Genomic DNA, 22,261 nt, shown 5'->3' on the forward strand with positions numbered 1-22,261 from the left:
CACAAGTTATGTGTAACATGAGGCAAATACTAATACAATTAATGAACATGGCAAGGTAGACAGATATACAAAAATTACATAAAATATATGCATTAAATTACAATATAGCTGACAGTTTTTTGATAAACATGGAAATTTTAGATAACAAAGTTGTATGACAATTTGAAAACATACCCTTAAACTTGTGTATTGATGAAAAATACTTTGGTACATATAGCTTCCTAAGATTTACAACAACAGATTTTTTACATACAAATAAATAATGAAACTCATCTCCTAATAAACCTTCGTTGCATAAGCTACATATTTGTTCATGTCTAGGTATATTGTGCCATCGTCCAGTTTCTATAGGAAATTTTATATTGGACAATCTAAATTTGGTTATCCAGATTCGGGATTTCTCTGGTAAACGAAGTAAGTATGAATTTCTATTTTTTAATTGAATCTCAGGCATGCTATTTGGATTCTTTGAAAAAAATGCTTGCAGGGTAGTGGAAAAAATATGTGCTTTATTCATATGCAATGTACATGTACATTTAAGTTTTATTTCATGTCTTAAAACAGTGCTGTCAATAACAGATGATTCTGAAATATCTTATGTCAGATGCAAATACTACCATACTTTAAAAAATATACCATTAAAATGGTCGTCATTTTCTCATGTGAAAGTAACTGGTCTGTTAGTATTTAATAGTGAACATTAACGATTTTAGTATTTACAACAGATTAAACCGTATGATCGTGAACAAATGTTTTGTTTACAAATTAAATTTGTGAAGTTGCTTCGTAGAGGATAGAAGTCGACGCTGTTACCTGATTTGCAAGCGCCGCCCCTTTCCGTTTTGCAGGCTCTGGTGCCTGCTCCTTTTTTCTACCATACATTTTCTTTCGTCACTAACAGCGAGAAGTATTTGAATATAATAAAATTAGAGTCATTTTCACACGACAGCTTCCTCTTTTCTAGCGAATAAACTTGGTGTCATCTAAGCGTTTATTCATAAGTAAAATCTAAGTGTTTATTCAAGTTTGTATCACGAAAACCAAAACAAAGTCGGTCTGAATTTTTTCCGCAGATGCTCCTTCTGATTCAATGATAAAATTCCAAGTTCCTGTGATAGAACAGTAGAAATTCATTTCTGCTATTTCTTTCAAAACTCATAACATTAAAAAGATCCATGGAATCCATTAATAATTATCATGAGGGGGCCTGGGATTTGATATCAGATAAGGATTTTTTTTTGTAAAATTGCAGTTTCCATTATTATATCAGCAGCAAACAAAATCAATATTTTTATTTAAAACTCAGCCTTGTTAAGCAATAGGTGGTGGGGAAGGATGAGTAAAAAATTTGAAGCATTTTTTCCTAGAGATTTTGATACTTCACTTGAAATATTGTTTTCAATGTAGTATTTTAGAGTGTTTATAAGGTAATTTTCCAAAATTCTTTCACAAATTAAAACTATTCTATAAAGTTTTACTTGAAAAGTTTGTGTAAATAAAATAAATTTGGTATGGTTAGGTTTTAGATTCTTAAGTTAAGATACCAAACTTTTTTCGTATTATAATTAGAATACTTTGCAGTGCTCAACTGGATATGACTGCAAAGGACAAACTCTGTGTAGGATTTGAATGGCAATAAATTTTTTCACACAGAACAAAATTTTAACCAGCAGTGGCCCACATATGGTGGTATTTTATAAAGTTCTATTTTCATATATTCAAGTTACTATCTGGTCATCAGGAAAATGCTTAAATTTTCCCCGTTCAGCCCTCATTCTAAAAGGATTTAAGTCACAACCCCCAAAATCAACCCTGGCTTTTCTTTGAATTCAATTCAGTTTGTAAAGCTAGTAAAGTCATCCTTTTGACTAGTATGTCAATAATTCATCTTATTGAGTAAGCTTCAATTATCATTAAGTAACTGGTATAAATGAATGAACTGCAAAATAGTTCTTGTTAAAAAAATTGAGCACATTATATCAATAAAGAGCTTCACTGAGTGCAGCATGATATGACCAAGGTGGTCAAACCCTAAACACTTAGGGAAAGTGTGGACACACTTAAGCCCAGGGACTTACAGTTCATTATGAACACAACTAGTTTGAACACAAGATGGTACATAATTTAAAATTTAAATAAACATTTTCAAAATCAGACCAAAAATTAAAATGTTGATTTTTATGGGTATAGCACCTTTGACCCTGAATAACTGGAAAGCGGTAATCTGATTAAAACATGCAGGTAGGGAATTTCATATGGAATCTAATAAAAAAAATTTTAATTGGACCAAAAACAAAAAAAAACTTCTTTTTTTTTGTATGTCCCAATTATGTACTCCATTAACTCCAAAACAGTTGAAGTTATGCCTACCCTGTAAACAATTTTTCAAAAATGAATTTCAAAATAAACAAATTGATATCTGTATCATAAAAATTGGATCAACAATAAGCTTTTTTCTATCAATTCTAATGATAACACCTATTTTCCCCTTCTAGCCTATTATTTCCAAAAGGGGTGGGGCAAAAACCTCCAAAAACTATAGGGACCTCCAACATGTCCCTTGGGACACAAATGGATTGGATAAGTTTTACTTAAGTTTTCTTAAATAAACTTAGTTAACAGATGCCAACAACTATGACTATGGTAGGGTGATACCATTATACAACCAAAGAATTTTTTTGCAGTCATATAAAAACTATGCAAAAGCCATATTGATTAGACATAAGCTGATATTGAAAACCAATTTTGATATGTAACCAGCATTTTATACTTTTAAAGTCCAGCTTAATTTTTTGGTCAAAATAAGTTTATTTGGAATTACTTGAGTGAGTAAGCTTCAATTTTCACTAAGTTACAGGTCTTGAAAATATATTTCAACATCATATCAAGTTTTATTTACTAATTAATCATACATTTCCCAGCCTGAACATTTCAACAACAAATTATTTCCCCTTTTCTTGATAAATTTTAAGATGCATGTTTATCTCATATCAAGCACTTTTTGCTTATTAAATATATATTTCTATACAATTTTGCAAGATGCCTAAACGAAAGTATGTCGAAATGGTCAATCTTCAAATGAAGTAAATTCTATAATTATAAATTTCTATTAATTAACATTATTTTCCAGTTGATAAGGAGTGTTTTTTTTAAAAATGGAATTTAAAAGACAAAGTATTTTTAGTAATTTATGCAATAAAAATTTGGACTTTAATACAAGAAATGAAAGGTAACCTTACATCTTTCAAATACAATCATGGACTTCATTAATCCTCTTCAATCTGAATATATAAAATTTTGTATAACTTTCTTTCTACTTAAACAAGAGGCTCCCAGGAGCCTGACTTGCTCACCTGCTTAACTAAATTTTGCTTTCAGGGACAATTAATTTAACAAGAAGTTGTCCAACAATTTTGACTCAAGAAGACTTTGGTAGGACTTATCATAAGGATTATTTCAACAATTGAAAGTTTCTATCTATCATTGTTTTCAAGATATTGGCTGAAAACTGTATAAAAAAGTCGTTTTTCTCCTTTCAAGGGCAATAACTCTTACAAGGAGTTGTCTGACAACTTTTATCCCCGAAGACTATTGTAGTCCTAATAATAAGGGTCATTTCAGCTATTGAAAGAATTTGGCTAAACCTAACGGTTTTGGAGATACATGTGTAATTTGTGTATATGTGAAATACTACTGTCTGACGCCAATGTTCTATTTTTAGTGACAGCGGCCATGTTTTTCAACAGATCAAAAATCCCCACCTCAGATCTATGCAGGATACCCTTAGCAACATTTGTACCAAGTTTAGTTTCAATTGGTCTAGTAGTGTCAGAGAAGATTTCTTTTAAAGAAATAACATTTAAAATAGCAAAATATGTTGAAAAAGAGCAATAACTCCAACATGGCTTAATGGATTAAAACGAAAATTTGACCAAAGATAGATCTCATCATGCTGAACACTTTTACCCCATGTCAGAATTAAGCTAAACCAACCGATTAGAGTTATATGTGAAAAACTACTGTCTGACCCCACTGTTCTATTTTTAGTAACGGTGGCCATGTTTTTTGATGAATCAAAATTCCCCACATCCGCTTCTATGCAGGATATCCCTAGGAACATTTGTACCAAGTTTGGTTTCAATTGGTCAAGTGGTGTCAGAGGAGAAGAGTTTTGAAAATTGTTAACGACGATGATGGCAAGTGATGGCAATAGCTCATATGGCCTTCGGCCAGGTGACCTAAAAAATGAAATTTCCAATGACTTTTTGTTAGATGTATAATGATACGGTGAACAAAATGTTTATTTTGTGTATCTTCTTTAAAATGCATATTATCCGCAGTTGCCAGTCCGAGGTAAAACTGGAATATCTTTTTTTTTTTTTTTCAAAGAATAATCTGAGTGGAAGATAATATACAGTGAATGCTTTCAATCTTCTGGCTATTGCTCATTGAAATCCAGCCAATCGGTTACATAGAATGGAGTAGGAAATCAAGAAAAGCAAAATTTGAATTTTAACCAAAAATATTATATAATCCAAGGATAAAGGCTAGACAGGGAAATTGAGAAAATCTTTCTATGGTTTCAACCACCAGCTTAAATTTGTGGTTTGACAAAATTAGCATCCAACCAACGATGGCACTTCTATGGCAATACAAGAAAATCAACACAATGTGTAGTTTTCAAATAAAAAAACAAATTATTCTTACAGAAATATTTAATTGATTACATTCACTTGACAACAATATTAACAATTCTAATATCATCCATAGGTTTATCAGTTTTAGCATTTGTTTTGGCATTTCCAATGTTCTGAATAACATCCATTCCTTTTGTAACTCGACCAAATACTGTATGTTTGTTGTCTAGCCAGGGCTAAAAAAGAAAACAATCTGTTTAAGTACATCTCCCCTTGCTCAGTTATTCAAAGCACATGCTTGTCAATAGAAGAACAAAATTATTATTCAGCACAAAAATATTGGTATTGGCACTTCCTATGTAGTTAAGGCCACAACCTTTGAAATCGATCCCTGCCTTCCTTTTGTGGTAAAGCAATTCATTCTTTTTTACTCAAGTTATTGTCAAGAAATCAGTTTTTTTTTAAATATTTTTTTAGTTCCTAATTCCTAAATGTTTTTTTTTATTACACAAAAAATTACTATCAGCCTGACTTTAGTGGTGAAACTTTACAAAGATCCATGTATTTATACTAAAGTTTTATACCAGGTAGTTTAGTTTGATAAAATAAGAAATAACTCATGCAAGCTGTACTTAAGTAATCTTAACAATGGTAGACATATTTTAGCCACGATTAATGTGTACCCACTGCAACATGACAGAATGATTATTTTCCCAAACTATAAATGGTACAGTAGAATATTAATATGTTGTTGTGTACATAATCTCTTGGGAATTTTTCTACATCAAAAGTTTTCAATAATCAGAACATTTCATTTTTTCATTTCAGAACATTAGTGTTAATGCCTTTTCTACAAGCTTTGTACCATTCTGTTACACTAATTCTAATGTATGTTTTGACATGGCACAACAGCAAATAATTATATTACATGTAAGCAAACAAATTATTTTGGCATTAAGGAGGTAGACCTAAGGAAGGGACACAACTCTTAGAAATCATTGGAAAGTTTGTATTCAGCATTTTACATCAATCTCATGTAAGCATCAAAGTAACTTGGATTGATTTCATTCTGTTTCAAATGAAAGCTTGATATGCTTTGGTGACATTGAAATATGATACAAACATATCACTGATTTCAAGAGTTATGTCCCTTACCCAGGTCTATCTCCTTAAAGGAGGTCAGCCTAGATGAATCAGATTGTACAGTGAAATCTGTTTAATGTGAACCCCTTTTGATCTTTTAAATATGTCTGGACTACACAGGTGCTAACTTAACCAATTTTTCAAAATACATTTTAACTGATGTAAAGGAGTGCCTGCTTCAGACAGGTTTTCTGATTATTCAGGTTTTGGTTTAAACAAGTTTTACTGTACATGATCATTTAGTTCAGATTTGTTTACTTACAGTTGGTACTAAAGTTACGAAGAATTGAGATCCATTAGTGTTAGGTCCAGCGTTAGCCATACTAAGGGTGTATGGTCTGTCATGTCGTAAAGATGGATGAAATTCATCCTCAAATTCACCACCCCAGATTGATTCTCCTCCGGTACCATTACCTGAAAGAAATATCCATGGGAGGTAATACCTATTACAGGTATCCAATACATTTTTATCTAATATATTGACAAGAAGAGTGTATTGACTTGAAATAAAAACATCATATGGATGAGAGTTAGAATCTAGGTAAAATACTTTGCCAAATTTTTTTTTTCAAAGTCGTGCCATATACTGTTTTTCTTTCTATTCAATACACTACAACTGTTGTTATAATGATATCCCAATTAATCCATGCTTGTGAGACTTAGTTAAAAAGGTAGTTCATGCAAGTAGGAGAGTAGGCTGAGCTGAAGGCTTATATACTGATGGAAATGTTATATTATCAATAAATATAATACAATGCATTTTGGTAGCTAAAAAAGGATAGCAGTACAATATTATTCTAATACCATTAACCTGTTAGGATTACCTATTTTAAAGTCCAGAAATGCAGTAAATTGTAATTTTTTTTCATTTTCTATGTAAGAACCAATACCTTTTGGATCTCCAGTCTGTATCATGAAATTCTTGATAACTCTATGGAACAAGTGACCATTATAGTACCCATCTCTTGAGTGAACACAGAAATTCTCGACTGTCTTTGGACATCTATGAAGAAATGATTAGAATTTTCATCTAAGTTCAGTATTGCAAAGTCAATTTTTAGCTTATGTAGAATAAAAGTATGGAATAAAAAATACATATATATATATATATATATATATATATATATATATATATATATATATATATATAAATCAAGCTTTGGCTTAGTTTGGACTACTTTGACTGTTAGGTGTTTTCTGATAACAAAAAGCAATAATTGTATATATTTAGTTTAAATAAAATTGTTCTAGCAATGAAGTAAAGTTACTTACTCTTTGGGAAATAGTTTGATATGAATGTCACCAACAGTGGTGAAGATTGTACAGGACTCAGCAACTCTGGTGTATGATGCATCCTACAAATAATTTACACTTATAATTTACAAAGACAGAAGAAAAAATGTCAGTTTTTTTTTTATTATTTTTCACCAAAAAATTACTTAAGCAGATAAAAATCTCTAAAAAAGGTAACAATGGGAAGTTTTTACACATCATGGAAATACATATTTTATATTCATCCAAAACACATATACCATCATGAAAACAAGATCAATGAAGTAAAAATTCCTATAAAAGTAGGATTAACTGCTTTTGAAAACATCAGACAATAATGACTTTCTTCATGCACATATACATTTTGATCCTTAATCGTCTTATAAAATCTCATCAAAATCCAATGAGGTCTTCAGGAGGAGGTTAAAAAAACACAGTATAAAAGATTCCTTAAATTACACAGTTGTTATAGCTTGTGATGTACTTTACCTGTGCAGATGATACTATTTCTTCTTTAGATGGTCTTTCATTAAAAACATCTCTTTCTGAATCGATGCTGAAAGTATATAGCACCATAATATGTAAACATATGACTGAGTCCAAATATATGTTACATTAATAGAAACCCACAAATCTCAAATCAAAAATCTCAAAAACAGGTGCAAACTGGTATTACTTAATAATCATACATGAAAAGTTTCATAAAAATTCATCAAGCCTTTTAGAAATAGTCATGGATACAAAATGAGTACCCCATCATTCATCCCAGTTAATTACAAAATTCACTTTACTTAAATGGAAAACTCGAAAGTCTTTCAGATATAAATAGAAGTTGCACAACAGCATTACATATTGTCCTTGAACACAACTATGTAAGTAAACTAGGCTAATCGTAACTTGAAGTTACCATTTTCCCATTTAAACACACCTCTTTGTGTCTTCAGGTTCCCGCCGAGAGTATATATAAAACCTGTTCTTTTTAAATGCAGTAGTGAATAACAATGGATCAAAGAAGACACTCTGTAAAGCAGGGTTATCTGATGCAGCTGTTTCTACATCTATTGCTGCTTTTTTCTTCTTCCCAGTACCTTGGAATAAACTGACACACAAACTACGAATGTTTTCTGGTTTACCAATCATCCTTACACATCTATTGGTCTGCAAATTTATAACTATAAAATAAAAAAAAGGTGTAACCTCCTCTCATTGGCAGCATTAAAACAAAATAAATAGGAAGATTTTAATCCATAATAAATTGTATATAAGAAGCACACAAAACCAAAATTATCAAAACAGGAAGCCAAATCTAGTACCAAGAAGTTCAATACAAAGCATGAATTGACTCAAGCCTTCATGTTCAAGGGGTTTAAAACTTAGTGATACTGAAAACATTGATATGTAGTGTATTCATTACACGTGTAATACATTAAAGACTTCACATTTCATGAAAAATTTCTTCTCAAGAAGAAGTGCATCAGGAAGTACTTTGAGAGGACTTCAAAGGAAAACTGAAATGTGAACATTTTCACTCTTACACAGATTTTTGCTGTCTGTTTGATTTTCTTGTAAATACCTGATAGGAAATCAATAAAATTGCATTTTATTACGTACCTTTAATTCCCAACATAGTGGCATACGTGATAAAGTTTCCACTTTCATCAAAAACTGAAAAATATTAATTTTTTAAAATGACCTTTTCAAAAACATTAAAAACTTTACATCAATAAACAATGGAAAAGAAAACTAAACTCTCTCTTTTCTCTATTTTTTAAAAAAACAATTGTAATTTTAGATAAAGATTTGTTGAAAATTAACTGTGTCTCCATAAGTTTGAGATATTATGCAATACGAAGTAAAATCAGTATGTTTCAAATTAAAAATTTTTACATCAGGCTTGATTTTTTTAAAATTGCCATGACTGTAGAAATTAAATACCAGTAGTCAACTACTTGCAGAAAATTAGTGTACCAAAGGATCCCTATACTTTAAGAGGCTTTTTAAGTTCATCTCCATCTTATGAGATCAATGAAAAATAAAAAAAAATTTTTTTTTAAATTCCCCTCAGAACATGTATGTGTAATTTTTTCTTGGGGTTTTTCTTTGCCATTTGCACAACCCTATTAAAATAATTTCAATATATTAAGGAGGTAGACCTAGGGTAAGGGACATAACTCATGAAATCAGTGATATGTTTGTATTATATTCAATTTCACTAAAGCCTCTCAAGCTTTAGTTTGAAGCAACATAAAATGAATCCAAGTTAATGAGATGCTTACATACAATTGATGTAAAATGCGGAATACGAATGTTTGAATGATTTTTAAGAGTTGTGTCCCTTACCTTAGGTCTACCTCCTTAAATACATTATCATTCAATACTGACTTATATTGCAAAAGTGGAATGAATCTGATTTTTCCAAATCTCTCTCTGCAGCTAATCTTCTGCCAAACTCCATATTTGGTAACTGTTGTTTCATCTAAATATATATATAAAAAAAAACATATACATATATATCCTTTATGTTTTCTCCTGACATTTTCAACGCATCTTTTTTCTTACATATCTTCATATCCATTCAAGGATATTCTTTTAATAGTTGAAAGACAAAAAATCAAGTTCTAAGCAAACAAATGTGTAATTAACAAAATATTCTCCATTTTTTAATTCTTTAAACAAAAATTGTATTATTTATATGGTCTGTAATTTCTTCATCCTGTACCAATGCACATGTACCAAGGGAAATAAATTTGTTTTACTAACTATTCATTAACATGTGAAGCAGTAAATAACCATATACATTTTGTTATCTTTTAGACACATTCCCTGTTTCTATTTTCTTCTCTATACAAAGCTGTATAACGAGTAATTTTTGCTGGGTGCTAATTTTGGCATATTTTAGCAGCTTGTCTGAACAGTACCAAAATAAATTTTAAAATAATTACTCTGGGCTTCAGTACTCAGTGCACCAATTAACAATGGACAGCAGTAGACTTTAAATTCAAATATATGACTTATATATTTGCTGCAGTAAGTAATTGGTTACTTTTGAATAATTAATTTCAAACCATTTAGCTACTTACAAAGTGTAAATAGATGAGACAACCAGGTTGTCAGGTGTTTGTGGGTTACGTTCCTTTGAAAAACTTGCTAAAATGGCTTGCATCCCGTAAATATGAAAAATGACTATTTACCTACTTTTTATCCATACAATACAAGTTAGTAACAAAACTTACTTGTTGTAGTTCCGTAAACTGCTGCAGAGATTCGTCTAATACTTTGTTCAATTTTCCTGTTAAGAATTTAAACACTCTGACCTATTGATGGAAAAATGTTTTGACTTAATCTCTTAACATAGCACACAGTCCTATCACTTTGTTCATATCAACAAGATGGTAAATTTATTGCCTAATTACATTCATAGGAACTTAGCATGGACAGGCTAGGGTAAATGTATTTGCTAAAAGTGTAAAACAATAATGGCTATTAGTAATCTTATTATTTGTTCATATAATAATTACTTTAGGCTGTTTAATTACCATATTTATAAAGTAAACCATTTAAAGAGTATCTATTTCCCACATTATCACTAATTAAACAATGTGACTTTTGCTAGAGTAAATACTGTATGATCTTGCAACAATGTAAATAGACATCTCTTTGTATGTATAGCATAAAATACATAATCTTAACTCAGTGAATATGAGATCTTACCTTTCTATCTGATGATACTGTGGCAAATAATTTACCATCAGGGGAAAAACAAATGTCAAAAACTTTGGCTTGTACCTGAAAAAAAATAAGTGAAAAAAGCTTATGGAAAAGAAGTTATTTATATAAAGCAAGCTCCTGTTTTGTTAATTTGTTGTTTTGTAATTCTTGGATTGTCGATATAGTTTTTCATTTATAGTTTGACAAAAAATATTATGGACTGAGCGTAGACGAACTATTCAATAACTTCAATGAAAACAATATTTGATTCTGCTACCTGTGATATTGAGCAAATATATAATGTACATAACATTTGCAAGGTTGTTAGCAAGGGGGTTACTTTAAATACATCTGCATTTAAGTACAACGGAGTATGAAAGTAAGAACACCTCAAATAACACGATACTATGGCTAATCTGCATTAATTTCCACATTCAAGACTGTACATATCACTACATACTCATTTTTGTTTCAGAGAAGTATGCCATACAGGCCTTTTACAATCAACATTGTTCTATTTTATGTTTCCAAATATCTTATGTTCAAATGACACACTGGAACAGGATTAACACTTAAACACATAAATATTATAATTCACATCTTTTCCCATCCAAATCTTTGTTTGTACATGATTCTCTACCAAATCATACCTTAGCAAAATCATAGAGATCAGTATCAGTTTTATGTTGCCAGTCTACATTCTTAGGGAAGTTGTAGTCATTCTTAGGTCCAGACCAGTACTCCACCATTCCACTCTGATCAGCTGACACTGCTACACTATATTGTGGGTTGTACTTACAATACATAAATCGGTACATGAAATCAATAAACTTCCATAGATATTACTCATTTAATGTGGCAATTGCCAATGACAACATTCTGTATTACTATTTTGTTGTAAATTCTAAATGACTCTAGTTTTGAGATGACACAACACAAGGTATCATAAGCATTGCATCTTACCTGTAAGCACTGTGTCATACATTTACTTTGGAAAAAGAATAGATATGGTGAAATGCAACAAATGCACCAGGCTATAGCCTAAATCCAAAACAGCAAATACATTCAAAAATAACCATAAGGTATTAAATAAAAGTGGAGATAAGTATTTTTTGAATAGACAGCAGTGAATTATCAAAATGTTTTCACATAACTGGATTTACCTTGATAAGAGTGACAGGTTTATAATGAAGTCTTTCAATTTTGTGTATTGGCTCATTTCCTCCTCGGCCATCATAAATATATATACAGCTACTGTCTTTTTCTGATCTAATAAAAATACAGAAAAATATTATTTAAGATAAATGTGGAAACTTTCAATAACTGAAAGATCTATATTACATGTGTGAAGTATTGGTACCATGCACATTTTTATTTCATGTGAAATACTTTATAAATATTATTTACTATCATAACATTACTACTACAAGGCATCAGTGACTTTTCTAGAATACTTTGGTGTCAGTACTGATTGTACTGAACAGGGCTATATTTTGAAATCTGAATAAAAACAGGTTTGATTTCACAAAAAATATCAAATTAAGAATTACCTCAAAACTGAAATTTCAAGGGATTTGATTGGTCAAAATTTGAGCTGAGAAATGATATTAGGAAAATTTCACTTTGAGATTCTTTATGAAACTTTGCGTAGTATCATCAACATTCCAAAAATTGGGATTACACCTCAGTAACTAACATTACTTTAATGGTTATTTTATACAAACCACAACCTCACTGTACTTACATAGCAATGGCTGCCAATGCATCGCCAGATTTATACAGCCAACCACAGCAAAGAGGTAAATAGGTCAGTTTTATCATATTAATCATATCTGTAATAAAAAAAACACACACTCTTATACCTAATATGACTTAAGCCTGTGGACAGAGCTTTTAGTACTCAATTAACATTTGACTTTGTTGATAATGTACTGCTATGTTATTTTGCTGAAGTATCTACCTATGGAAATATGCAAGACTTCCTAAAACACAAGCTGTGCATCTGTGTTTTACATTCAAACACTCACATCCTAACTGATATTATGTTTTATTTCAGAATCACCTCACTTCTGACAGAACATTTTTGAGCCATTCATATGTTTCAGAGCATCTAAATAATGGTCCTTATAATTACACAAAAAATGACATTTATTCTACTTATGACAAAGAGATTTTTATTATAAATAAAATCATAGATATTATAATTTTGCCTTTGTTTGCACATCAAAATACACATTTTTTTCTTCAATTTCATGCAAGGTATCAGTTAGATGTTGAATATTGAAGCCATTGACATTTAACTTACCAAAATTAATAACATCGAAAACTTTAGCTGATTTGTCATCAGATATTGTACAACAAAATTCTCCATTAGGACTCATACTGAGGTCTTCAATATTTCCTGGAAAATCACAAACATATGACAATTATATTTTTTCTTTTACGGTATTTCTTAGTGCTGGATATTTTTACTTTCAACTTGATAATACAGAGAAACCTGTCCAAAACTGAACCCCTTTTGGACTTTATAAATGCTGTTCCATTAAGAGAGGCAATGGGTCTACCAAGTTTCAAATTACATATTAATTGATATAAAAGCAGGGATCTCCATGGATCAAAATGAACACATGGTTCACTCTCCGGTATGACAAATTTTCATTGTGGTGTGTGTCCTTTCACACAGAAAAAAATTACCAAAGAAAGTACAATAAGGTTGAATGATACTTATTTAAGAGCACAAGCTACATGTACAACATAGAAACTAACAATGAACAATGGTGCATCTTTCTGTCTGTATTGTCTACCTAAATGATACCAAGGTAAGGTTTTCTCTACCCTAGGCTTGACCATAAATCAACAGCTCTAGAGAAGTTAGGCAGGTGTGGTTGTTTTGTTGATACCATTAAACAAAATGACATCATTAAACAAGCTTTTTTATAATTTAACCACAAGAACTTCAACAGTTGTACGTTGTTTTCATCAGAATCTGTGTTCTTAAACAATCTTTTCCAGCTTTGGGAGTCGATCCATCACCCTTTCAAAAAAGTTTGGCAAATTAGATTGCTTTTCTGTGAGGAATAAATGCAGACATCGTTAAGACATTGTTGTATAAAAGATTGTCACCCCCCTCTCTGTTCACGTCAATCTTTCTCAAATTTAATTCAACTCTTGATACTTTCTATATTTTATTAAATGTAAAGTTATCAAACTTTATTCATTAAAAACAATAGAAATCATACAGCTTATTAGAATCTTATTGATATTGCCAACGGTGATAATTATAAATTTGACCGATCCAAGATTTCTTTACACATGTGTTTCAAAACACACATGCGCCAATCATATTGATTAATGACAGGTTAGATGATTAATAACCAAGAGTAATTGGGAAATATACTGCCGATTTGCAATGCGTGACGCAAATTTGAAGACATGGCACACACCAAATGAACACATGGCTCTCGTTTTGAATTCATGGCGAAAGGAAAGTAACACATGGCACAGAGCCATGCAAAAAGAAGTATTGGAGAACCCTGTAAAAGGAATTTTTAAAAGGGGTCTGGTTCAGACAGGTACCCAAATCATTCAGGGTTTGGTTTAGAACGTTTCTATGTAACATACAATGTAATATACTCATAACTAGTTATACAATATATAAGGCCAAATCTTCTAATTCACCGGTCATGTATACATTTCATCAATTATATTTCACTGTATTTTTTGTGTAAGGTATAAAAATGCAAAGGTTATATCATAAATTAAAGGACTTCAGATGTATTATTTCCTTCACAAAGTAGGACATGTGGTATCTACAATACTTTAAACAAATAGTAGGCACAGTCTGAATGATGTACACGGACACTTATTAATATTCAACCATTGCAATTTAACTGGTAATTTTGAATCAGTGTTCTACCCAGGGCTTTTCAGCATCATGGTAATGTGATGCTATTTGAACACTGTCATTTGAATACAGTATGCATGTTAACATACCATACAATTGGTAATTTTTGTGGAATGATTTTTTTTGCTATTTGGTGCCTAAAATTGTGGTTTTTTTCCCCTGCTGAATCAAGTTTTTTGCAGTCTCCTTCATGCCATATCGTTAAACAATGGGAACATATGATATGGATAAGGCTAGAAGAGTGATTTTATCACATGTGACAGGTGAGTTATTTAAATAATGACCAATAAATCAACATGATGGATCAACTGTGTAGTGGTCAAAATGTCAGTTAGACCCTAAATTACATGTGTGTATGAATGACAATAATCAAAGATCAAAGCAATTAAAAAATCATAAAATCATCAAGTTAATTCAGTATAAAAAAATAGGAGATGTGGTATGACTGCCAAAGAGTACCATTCTGGCAGACAATCAGGGAAAGAAGGACTTTTAATGATTACTAAACAAAACTCCCGATTTAGTTAGAGAATCTAAGGTATGCTTCACTTATTTAGGATGAATAAAAAAAACAAATCTTGTAATTTTAGTACAAAAAAAAAATCAAAGCTCATTGGTAATATAGTATTTTATTAAGATATTGACTGTCTGTACAAGTACATATATTGTGATACTGAACTTGAACTACTTACCTTAACTACAAATTTTACAATTACAGTTTTTGTGACCTCTGGGTTACCGCAAAATAATTAAAAAATTAGAGAGCCACAAAAACTTTGGGCTTTATGGTATATCAATATCTTAGAACAAGGTTTTTACCTAGATGACTTCTAAAATGTTTCACAAACTCAATGCCTTCCTCCTCTTTTTTCTTCCAGAATTTTACATGTCCATCGCAGCTAGCTGTAACAATGAAGTCTTTTCTGGAAAAAAAAAAATACAATTTGTCAATTACTGGTAGTAAATGTTTCCTTATCATTTATTTTTTTATTCAAATTGTGCTGGTCCTTAAGCCACTCTGCTTCCTGTTTAACCTTTAAAAATACCTCATGTTCAGCAATTCCAAAGTAGACACAAAATGGACTTTTCCCACCAATTACCAAATTATCTATTAATTGCTACTTTTACAGTCTCAAATAAAAATTTCAAATCTTACTAAGAATTGTTCTACTATTTCAACAATCACACATTATCAAAAATTCATACTGGGTATTGCAATCATGTTCATTGAACATGTAGAATAAAAGTCCAATGTATCAATTTTCTTTGTGATTTGAACTTTGACATTTAACATGCCCATTTCGGATGATACCATTTCAATAGGAATGTATTATTCACATCATAAAACAATTATATTAACTGATATCGCCCACTAATGTTGTTCTGTTTTTGGTGAGACCTCTTTGTGGCTTCACCCTTACAAGGGTGCTAGGGAGCTTCATTATTGTTGCTAAGACCCTTACTGGACTATATAGTTTTATACTCACTTGCAATGTAACAGTTGTTGCAGTTATAGCAGAACATGCTAACCCTTCCAATGCATCTAATCCCAGTTTTAGAGAGTTCATATTGCAAGTGCATTGGTTTTTTTATTTATGTCTTGTTTTCCAAATCTGCACTTTTTGTATGTATTCGTATTTTGTTTTGATTGCTACCTACACTGTGCATGTGTGGATCATCTCAATTTCCCGCTTCTATCACTAGGCTATGTGCCATAAAAATAAATTTCCTTTTTAACATGATTATTTTAAAGCAAAACAGACCAGAATATACTTTGGTTCTAGAGACCAGTATAGTTGACTAAAAAATTAACCATACAGCAGAATGATTTAAATATTACACTAATGAAAAAAATATTTAACAGTTAAATTGAAGATTACCACAAATGTGTATGAACATGAAAAACAAGTAAAATGAGTTGACTTTCATACAGGTTTAAATTCATTTCAAAAATGAACTGATCTTAATTATTGACATGGTAGATACATGTATACTACAAGAACCATGTACTCAGACTTTTAACAATTCATGTACATGCATGTCAGTGCTCTAGGATTTTTTTTTAACTTTTTAAAATTAGATTTCTAAAGGAAATCTCCAAATGAAATTAATTTTCCAACAATTAAAGTCTGCTTTCCAATCCTCACAAATTCTTTCAGAAATTCTAGATCACTGTTAACTACCACTTACTTTGATACTGCTAAATGAGTTATAACATCTCTGTGCATGAAGCTCTTTTCATAGTACTGAGCACTTGGTAGATTGTCTAAATAAACCTGTTCAAATTCAAGGACTACAAAAAAAAAAATGAAATCAAATTTATTGTATGGTAAAAAGACTGTTAGATGCACATTTCATTCAAAACAGGATCAGCACAATTTTGGATAAATTATTACATGAGTCAAGTGCAAATTGAGTTCCTTAATATCATCTTTCATGAAATAGATATGTACATGTACTCTTAATTTCTGAATATTGAATTTTAGAATATTCAAACAGACTCCAGATATACAATCAAAAAAATTTCACAGTGCACTACTAGAGTTATTCGGCTACCAAGGCTAAACCATGAACAGATGTTGTTCATTCTTGAATCATTTTGTTATGGAAATAAAAAAATCTTAGTAGACAAGTAGTTACAAGTAATTGAAGATCTTAATACAATGTACAAATATAAAATTCAGATAAACTTGTTTAAACATTAATTCCTGATAATATGCACCTTTCCATACAGTGATCAAACATTGGGTACAGTGTCATGAGAATTAAGTGAGTTATATTCACTTGTAGTAGGAAGAATTATTAAAATGATGGAAACTTCAATAAAAAGTAAATACAGACTGTACTTGTAATAAATATGGTATTGAAGCATATAGAAAAATATAACTGTTGTACTGCAATAAATCTAGCTTTGTGTATTTCACAATATTCTGACCCCAACCATAGATGTCAGTATTCAAATAAAAAGAAGAGAGTTACAAAGCAAGAGGAAACAGAGTATAGCCTCTTGTGTAGATCATGGGTTAGATCCTCAGCCTGGCAAGTGGTAATACAGTGGTACATGTACATGTAGCTTACACAAAAAATCGTAGTCACTGCTTCTATCTTAAGCATGTGGCACACAGAAGATGAGGTGACAAGAGGACTGGTTGGCTCAATGCATGGCTTTGAGTCAGATTAATCATTTAAAAGTAGTTTAACACAGCTTCTTACAGGCTGTTGATTCTTGGAGTGTGAGCTAACACACTAAAAACCCACTTCAGCATGTCAGACTAGAACAAAGCAGGATCTGTTTGGTTGGTCAACCGTTATCGTCTTGAAATGCTTGTCATGTGGTGTTAAACTACAAGGCAGTGGCTCCTTGTCCACGCATTCGTGGATGAGGAGCCTCTACAGGCTAATCCTCCACACATCCGGTTTGTGTCAAAAACATATTGAATCATGACAGAAACGCCTGATTTATTACGAAAATGTCGTCAAACTTATCTACAAATGTACAAATATTAATGTCACTGAAAACTGTTTTCACATTTAATAAACTGAACAGTTTTCTGTTCATGTTATTTACTAGTTTGACTGCATATTTGATAGTGGGAGCATGTGTATGTTAAATGTGTATTTTGTATGAATTCTGAATGATTTTAATTGTTATTTGTTACATCAGTTATGATTTAAATTGTATTTGTATTATTCTGCATATATTTGTATGAAAAGAATTTCTCGCTATTTCCACATTACTAACGTATATGAACCGTTTCCGATAATGATTCCGTGTGTTATTGACTCGAACAGGACGTGTGGACGATTAGCCTGTAGAGGCTCCCCATCCACGAGCAGCCACTGCCAAAACACAACCAATCACCCCAGACCCAGTATCGTGGCCCACACACACATGACAATGTTCAAGCATTTCCTCCACAACAATTTCTAATTTACATTGCAAGAAGGTTTGTATAACCTTTTCTCTTTTTCGTTTTGGTGGCTTCTGAGGGCAAGGGTCCAATCCATTCGTCGTCATCGTCTAATTGAGCTTCGCTTAAATCACGTTTTGCATTTTCCGCCATTGTTTTGATTTGAGGCTATTCTAACGCAGGACCGATTGCGGACGGTGTCGGTGAACAATGAAACATATCAAATCAGGAAATTCCGAGTAATTTTAAAACGTGCATCGCGTTGCATAACTTGATTTGATCAAAGCTGCTTTTACACGCGAATAATTAGGTTTATCTATTATTTTTCATTGTAGATAACGTAAACATACATTTAACTGAATAATACCAAATGTTCATAATTCCAGGAAGTGGTGATTTCTAAATCCCTGTTCCAAGAGAACAAGGACAATAAAATACTAAAATAAAGTCCATGTAAGCAGTTACAATACTGGAGTTCACACAGGCACTTGGGGAACGGGTGGTTTCGACCACCCCCTTTTTTTCTCGAGAATCAATATTACCTCCCAATTCTAGTTGATTTAAATTAATATTTTGTCAGTTTCTGGACCTATTCATTGACCATATCACAAAAGAATGCCTTATACGAGAATCATATAAAAAATCAACTCGGAAATTCCCTCTATCTTGTGATATTCGACAAAAATTCGTGCCCCAAGTGCTTGTGAGTTGATTAAAAAAATATCAGTACATACTTCGCCCTTTTACAGATTACACCTGCACCCCTGGTCACAGTCCCCTATATGGCAGGACAGTGGCCGATCCAGGGGGGGGGGCTTAGAAAATTGCAATTTACAAAAATTGTTGAGAAATCGGGCATGCCCCCCAGTAAATTCGGATCACTTCGTGATCCTCGCCGGTGATCCTGTCATAATTTTTTTTTGGCCCCTTACCTAAAACTCTGGATCCGCAGATGAAGGGGTTATTTACTATAAAGGTCCTTGGCTACATAATACCAGCAGAAAGTGTATATTGTTACCAGGTACTTTATATAAAACAAGTATTTTCTCGAAATTTCGACTTTCCAGCGGATGAGTTTGTGTTCGAAAAAGTGCAACAGTGTGTAGCTTTGTTCATGTTTTAACGACTGGATTATATGGGTTTACTCGGAACAAATTATCTCAGCTCCACTAGGATGTTTCGTACTTTGATTTTAACCGGAATTTGTTACCATGTCCTACCCACAATGCACAGCGAGTGTCGTCCTGGGTCAGGAAATTAGACAGCATTGGAAATGTGATTAGATAAAGTTCATAATATGGTATAGAAATACAGGTTTGTCAATTTACAACGAAACAACGGATGGAATCATCGAATTATTTCTCTCGCCGGACAGATGTGGTCGTTGCTATAAGAACTGACTTGAGATGTTTTCGGGGGCTACCCGTCAAAACAAACCACAACATGCTCATGCTCAACACATCATGGGCAAACAGAACGACATATCCGCTATTATAGCAACTCCCAGTTTGTATCACAAGCATTAATATATATTCTAGAATGTTCTCTCAGAAAATACTGAACTCTTTCCTTGAGAATATTCTGAATGATGTTATGTCATTGTTTTTGGATTAGTCATCCTCTTTGTTAGACTTGTTGCTATTACCTGACACAAGTGGGGTGTTTAGGCTAGTGCCAGTGATCAATATGTCTTCCAGAAAATCACTCTCCTCAAAATTTACCCAGTCTGCAAGTAAAAAGGTTCAACCTAAGGGAAAGGCTGGGAAGAAAGGAAAAGATGGTAAGAAAGATGAAGTTCAGGTATCAGATAACCCTAAAAGTAAAGAAACAAAAGAAGAGACTCCCCTTTCAGTTAGTAAAAAAGTGTCTGAAGAGACCAAGGTTAAAGAAAAAGCAAAGCAAGAAGCTAGAATGGTTGTTCTCATTCAGAAACCTATAGAAATTATTCAATCAATAAGAACAGAAGCACACTATGAATTACCACTGAAGGATAACAAAACAGCTGAAAACAAAAACAATAGTGAAGATTCAGATGGTAGTTCAAAAGAACTACTACGGCCTATCTTTAGAATAGGAAGTGTTGATAGTTCTCAAGATGGGGATGAATCTACCATGAGAGAAGACCTTGATCAAGTGTTTGAGCTTAAGCATAGGACAAGCAGTTTATCTTCACAAGGGGCAGAAGGTGGACATTCTAGGCAGAATAGTTTGCAAGAAGATTTTGAAGACACTTCTCTATCTTCATCAGGATTTTCCCCAGGAAGCAGTCTAAAAAGTTTTGAGGGGCGAAACAGAATTGATGATTTTAGTGATGATAGTGACTCAAACAAATTAAGGGAAAGTGCAGAATTGAGCGATGACATGGAAGTAGCAACTTTGAATTTTTCAAATCATATTCCTTACAACAGACAGTTAAGAATTGTTACCAGCTTAGATCCAGGATTAAGGCTTCCAAAACATGACAGGCGCTCTAGTTCTCCAGGAGGCTTTGAGAGCACTGGACTTTTACGGAGACGCTCACTGATTTTTGCAGATTTTCTTAGCAAACGAAGTTTATCAATGCATCTTAACCATTTTCCTTCGGATATGACAATAGAAAAATTTAGGTAGGTACATGCATAGCCAACACAATTTAATGATAATATTATTTTATGAAAATATGTATGTTTTCTCTTACATACATTTACAATGTATATGGCTATGGTAAATGGATTGCAGTGTTGAATGTTTTAAATTGGATTCTGGTTAATGAGAACTTATCTTCTTGACCCTTGTGGTGCTGTGCCCGAACCGGTGCGGGATTGGTCCTATTTCTGCTTTATTGTTTCTGGCAGTGTTAATCATAGTTTAGGAAAGCTTAATCTGTTTCTGTCTGTTAGCAGTATTACTGTGCTTTAAAATGAGACTATCTGATGTACATGTAGTTTTTTTTTTTTTAAATAATGACTGGAGAGATGAAAAACGCCTCGCCTGAGCAGTATTGATCTATTGTGCTTTATTTTTTTTGGAATCTAAATAGGAATGATGTCTCTCACCACCATTTCTTTGTTGACCCTTTGTATTGACTACTTTTAGACTGGTTTTAGGCCAAACTAAGGCCAAAAATTGGTACAAATCCATTTTTTCACAGGAGTGACCCTTCAAGGGACTCCTTACCTCCCACTCGTGACTGTAACGAACCTGGCCTTTACGGTGTACAAGCTGTGGGATGAACATGCTTTAGTTTCTGTTTTGCTTCTGTTGAATCCTGCATGTTGCAAAAATTCGCCAGAAATGGACAACAATTACCATTTTCAAGTGACAGACTCATTTTACCACGTACAGTATGTAGTGATTATGATGAGGGGCTATATGTATGTACTTTTTATCACATTCTTGCTGAAAATGTTCAATTAAAATCAGAAATGTTTACAAATAATGTTAAAGAATGACCCATTGTAATTCTAAAGATAATTAAAAATGGCCCATCATCAAACTTGCAATCCCAATCACTGCATACCAAGGCTTACACATGTATATGTAACACAGCAGTGATATTGTTTTCCTGTTAATTTGCTCAGCTCAAAAAAAAGTCTGCTTTCCTGACTTTCCTCTCACGGCAGTTACCAAATTCATGAGAAAAAAAAATGACTGAAAATTTATCCCAAATAAGGTATTTATTTGTCAATTGGTAGTTAAACACTAAT

At 32.2% G+C, this 22,261-nt stretch overlaps 3 protein-coding genes across 10 annotated transcripts in view; 1 reads left to right on the forward strand and 2 right to left on the reverse strand.

Moving 5' to 3' along the window:
* Positions 1-982, reverse strand: part of LOC148628857 (coiled-coil and C2 domain-containing protein 1-like) — a 28,106-nt gene extending 27,124 nt beyond the window's left edge. For all 6 annotated transcript variants that reach the window (XM_088595801.1, XM_088595791.1, XM_088595782.1 and 3 more), the window contains exon 1: positions 814-982. In XM_088595801.1, the coding sequence (XP_088451927.1) occupies positions 814-882 (69 nt within the window). In that variant the 5' untranslated portion in view covers positions 883-982. The remainder of the gene's footprint in view (positions 1-813) is intronic.
* A 3,715-nt stretch (positions 983-4,697) lies between these two features.
* LOC148628858 (peptidylprolyl isomerase domain and WD repeat-containing protein 1-like) lies at positions 4,698-18,770 on the reverse strand. Its single transcript, XM_088595868.1, has 17 exons — positions 18,623-18,770; positions 16,855-16,957; positions 15,484-15,587; positions 13,066-13,161; positions 12,505-12,592; positions 11,924-12,029; positions 11,411-11,554; positions 10,764-10,838; positions 10,286-10,366; positions 9,435-9,528; positions 8,664-8,717; positions 7,981-8,224; positions 7,542-7,608; positions 7,053-7,135; positions 6,671-6,783; positions 6,043-6,194; positions 4,698-4,873 (listed from the first exon to the last, which is right to left on the reverse strand). Exons 1-17 carry the CDS (start codon positions 18,726-18,728, stop codon positions 4,730-4,732), a joined length of 1,854 nt encoding a protein of 617 aa, XP_088451994.1. The 5' UTR covers positions 18,729-18,770; the 3' UTR covers positions 4,698-4,729.
* Positions 18,771-19,803: 1,033 nt separating this feature from the next.
* Positions 19,804-22,261, forward strand: part of LOC148628859 (microtubule-associated serine/threonine-protein kinase 3-like) — a 73,534-nt gene continuing 71,076 nt past the window's right edge. For all 3 annotated transcript variants that reach the window (XM_088595836.1, XM_088595827.1, XM_088595846.1), the window contains exon 1: positions 19,804-21,181. In XM_088595836.1, the coding sequence (XP_088451962.1) occupies positions 20,262-21,181 (920 nt within the window). In that variant the 5' untranslated portion in view covers positions 19,804-20,261. The remainder of the gene's footprint in view (positions 21,182-22,261) is intronic.

The sequence above is a fragment of the Perna viridis genome, chromosome 1, assembly GCF_037379345.1.
Source record: "Perna viridis isolate PV_CMFRI_1.1 ecotype Kerala chromosome 1, ASM3737934v1, whole genome shotgun sequence".
Lineage (NCBI taxonomy): Eukaryota > Metazoa > Mollusca > Bivalvia > Mytilida > Mytilidae > Perna > Perna viridis.

Bases quoted from the DNA above. Each gene is read 5' to 3' on its own strand.
- LOC148628858 (XM_088595868.1), bottom strand. From the start codon at position 18,728: ATGGCGGAAAATGCAAAACGTGATTTAAGCGAAGCTCAATTAGACGAT. The intron at 8,225-8,663 runs GTACGTAATAAA...TTTATTTTATAG, and splicing joins CACTATGTTGGGAATTAAAG to TTATAAATTTGCAGACCAAT. The intron at 7,609-7,980 runs GTGTGTTTAAAT...ATATACTTTCAG, and splicing joins GAACCTGAAGACACAAAGAG to CATCGATTCAGAAAGAGATG.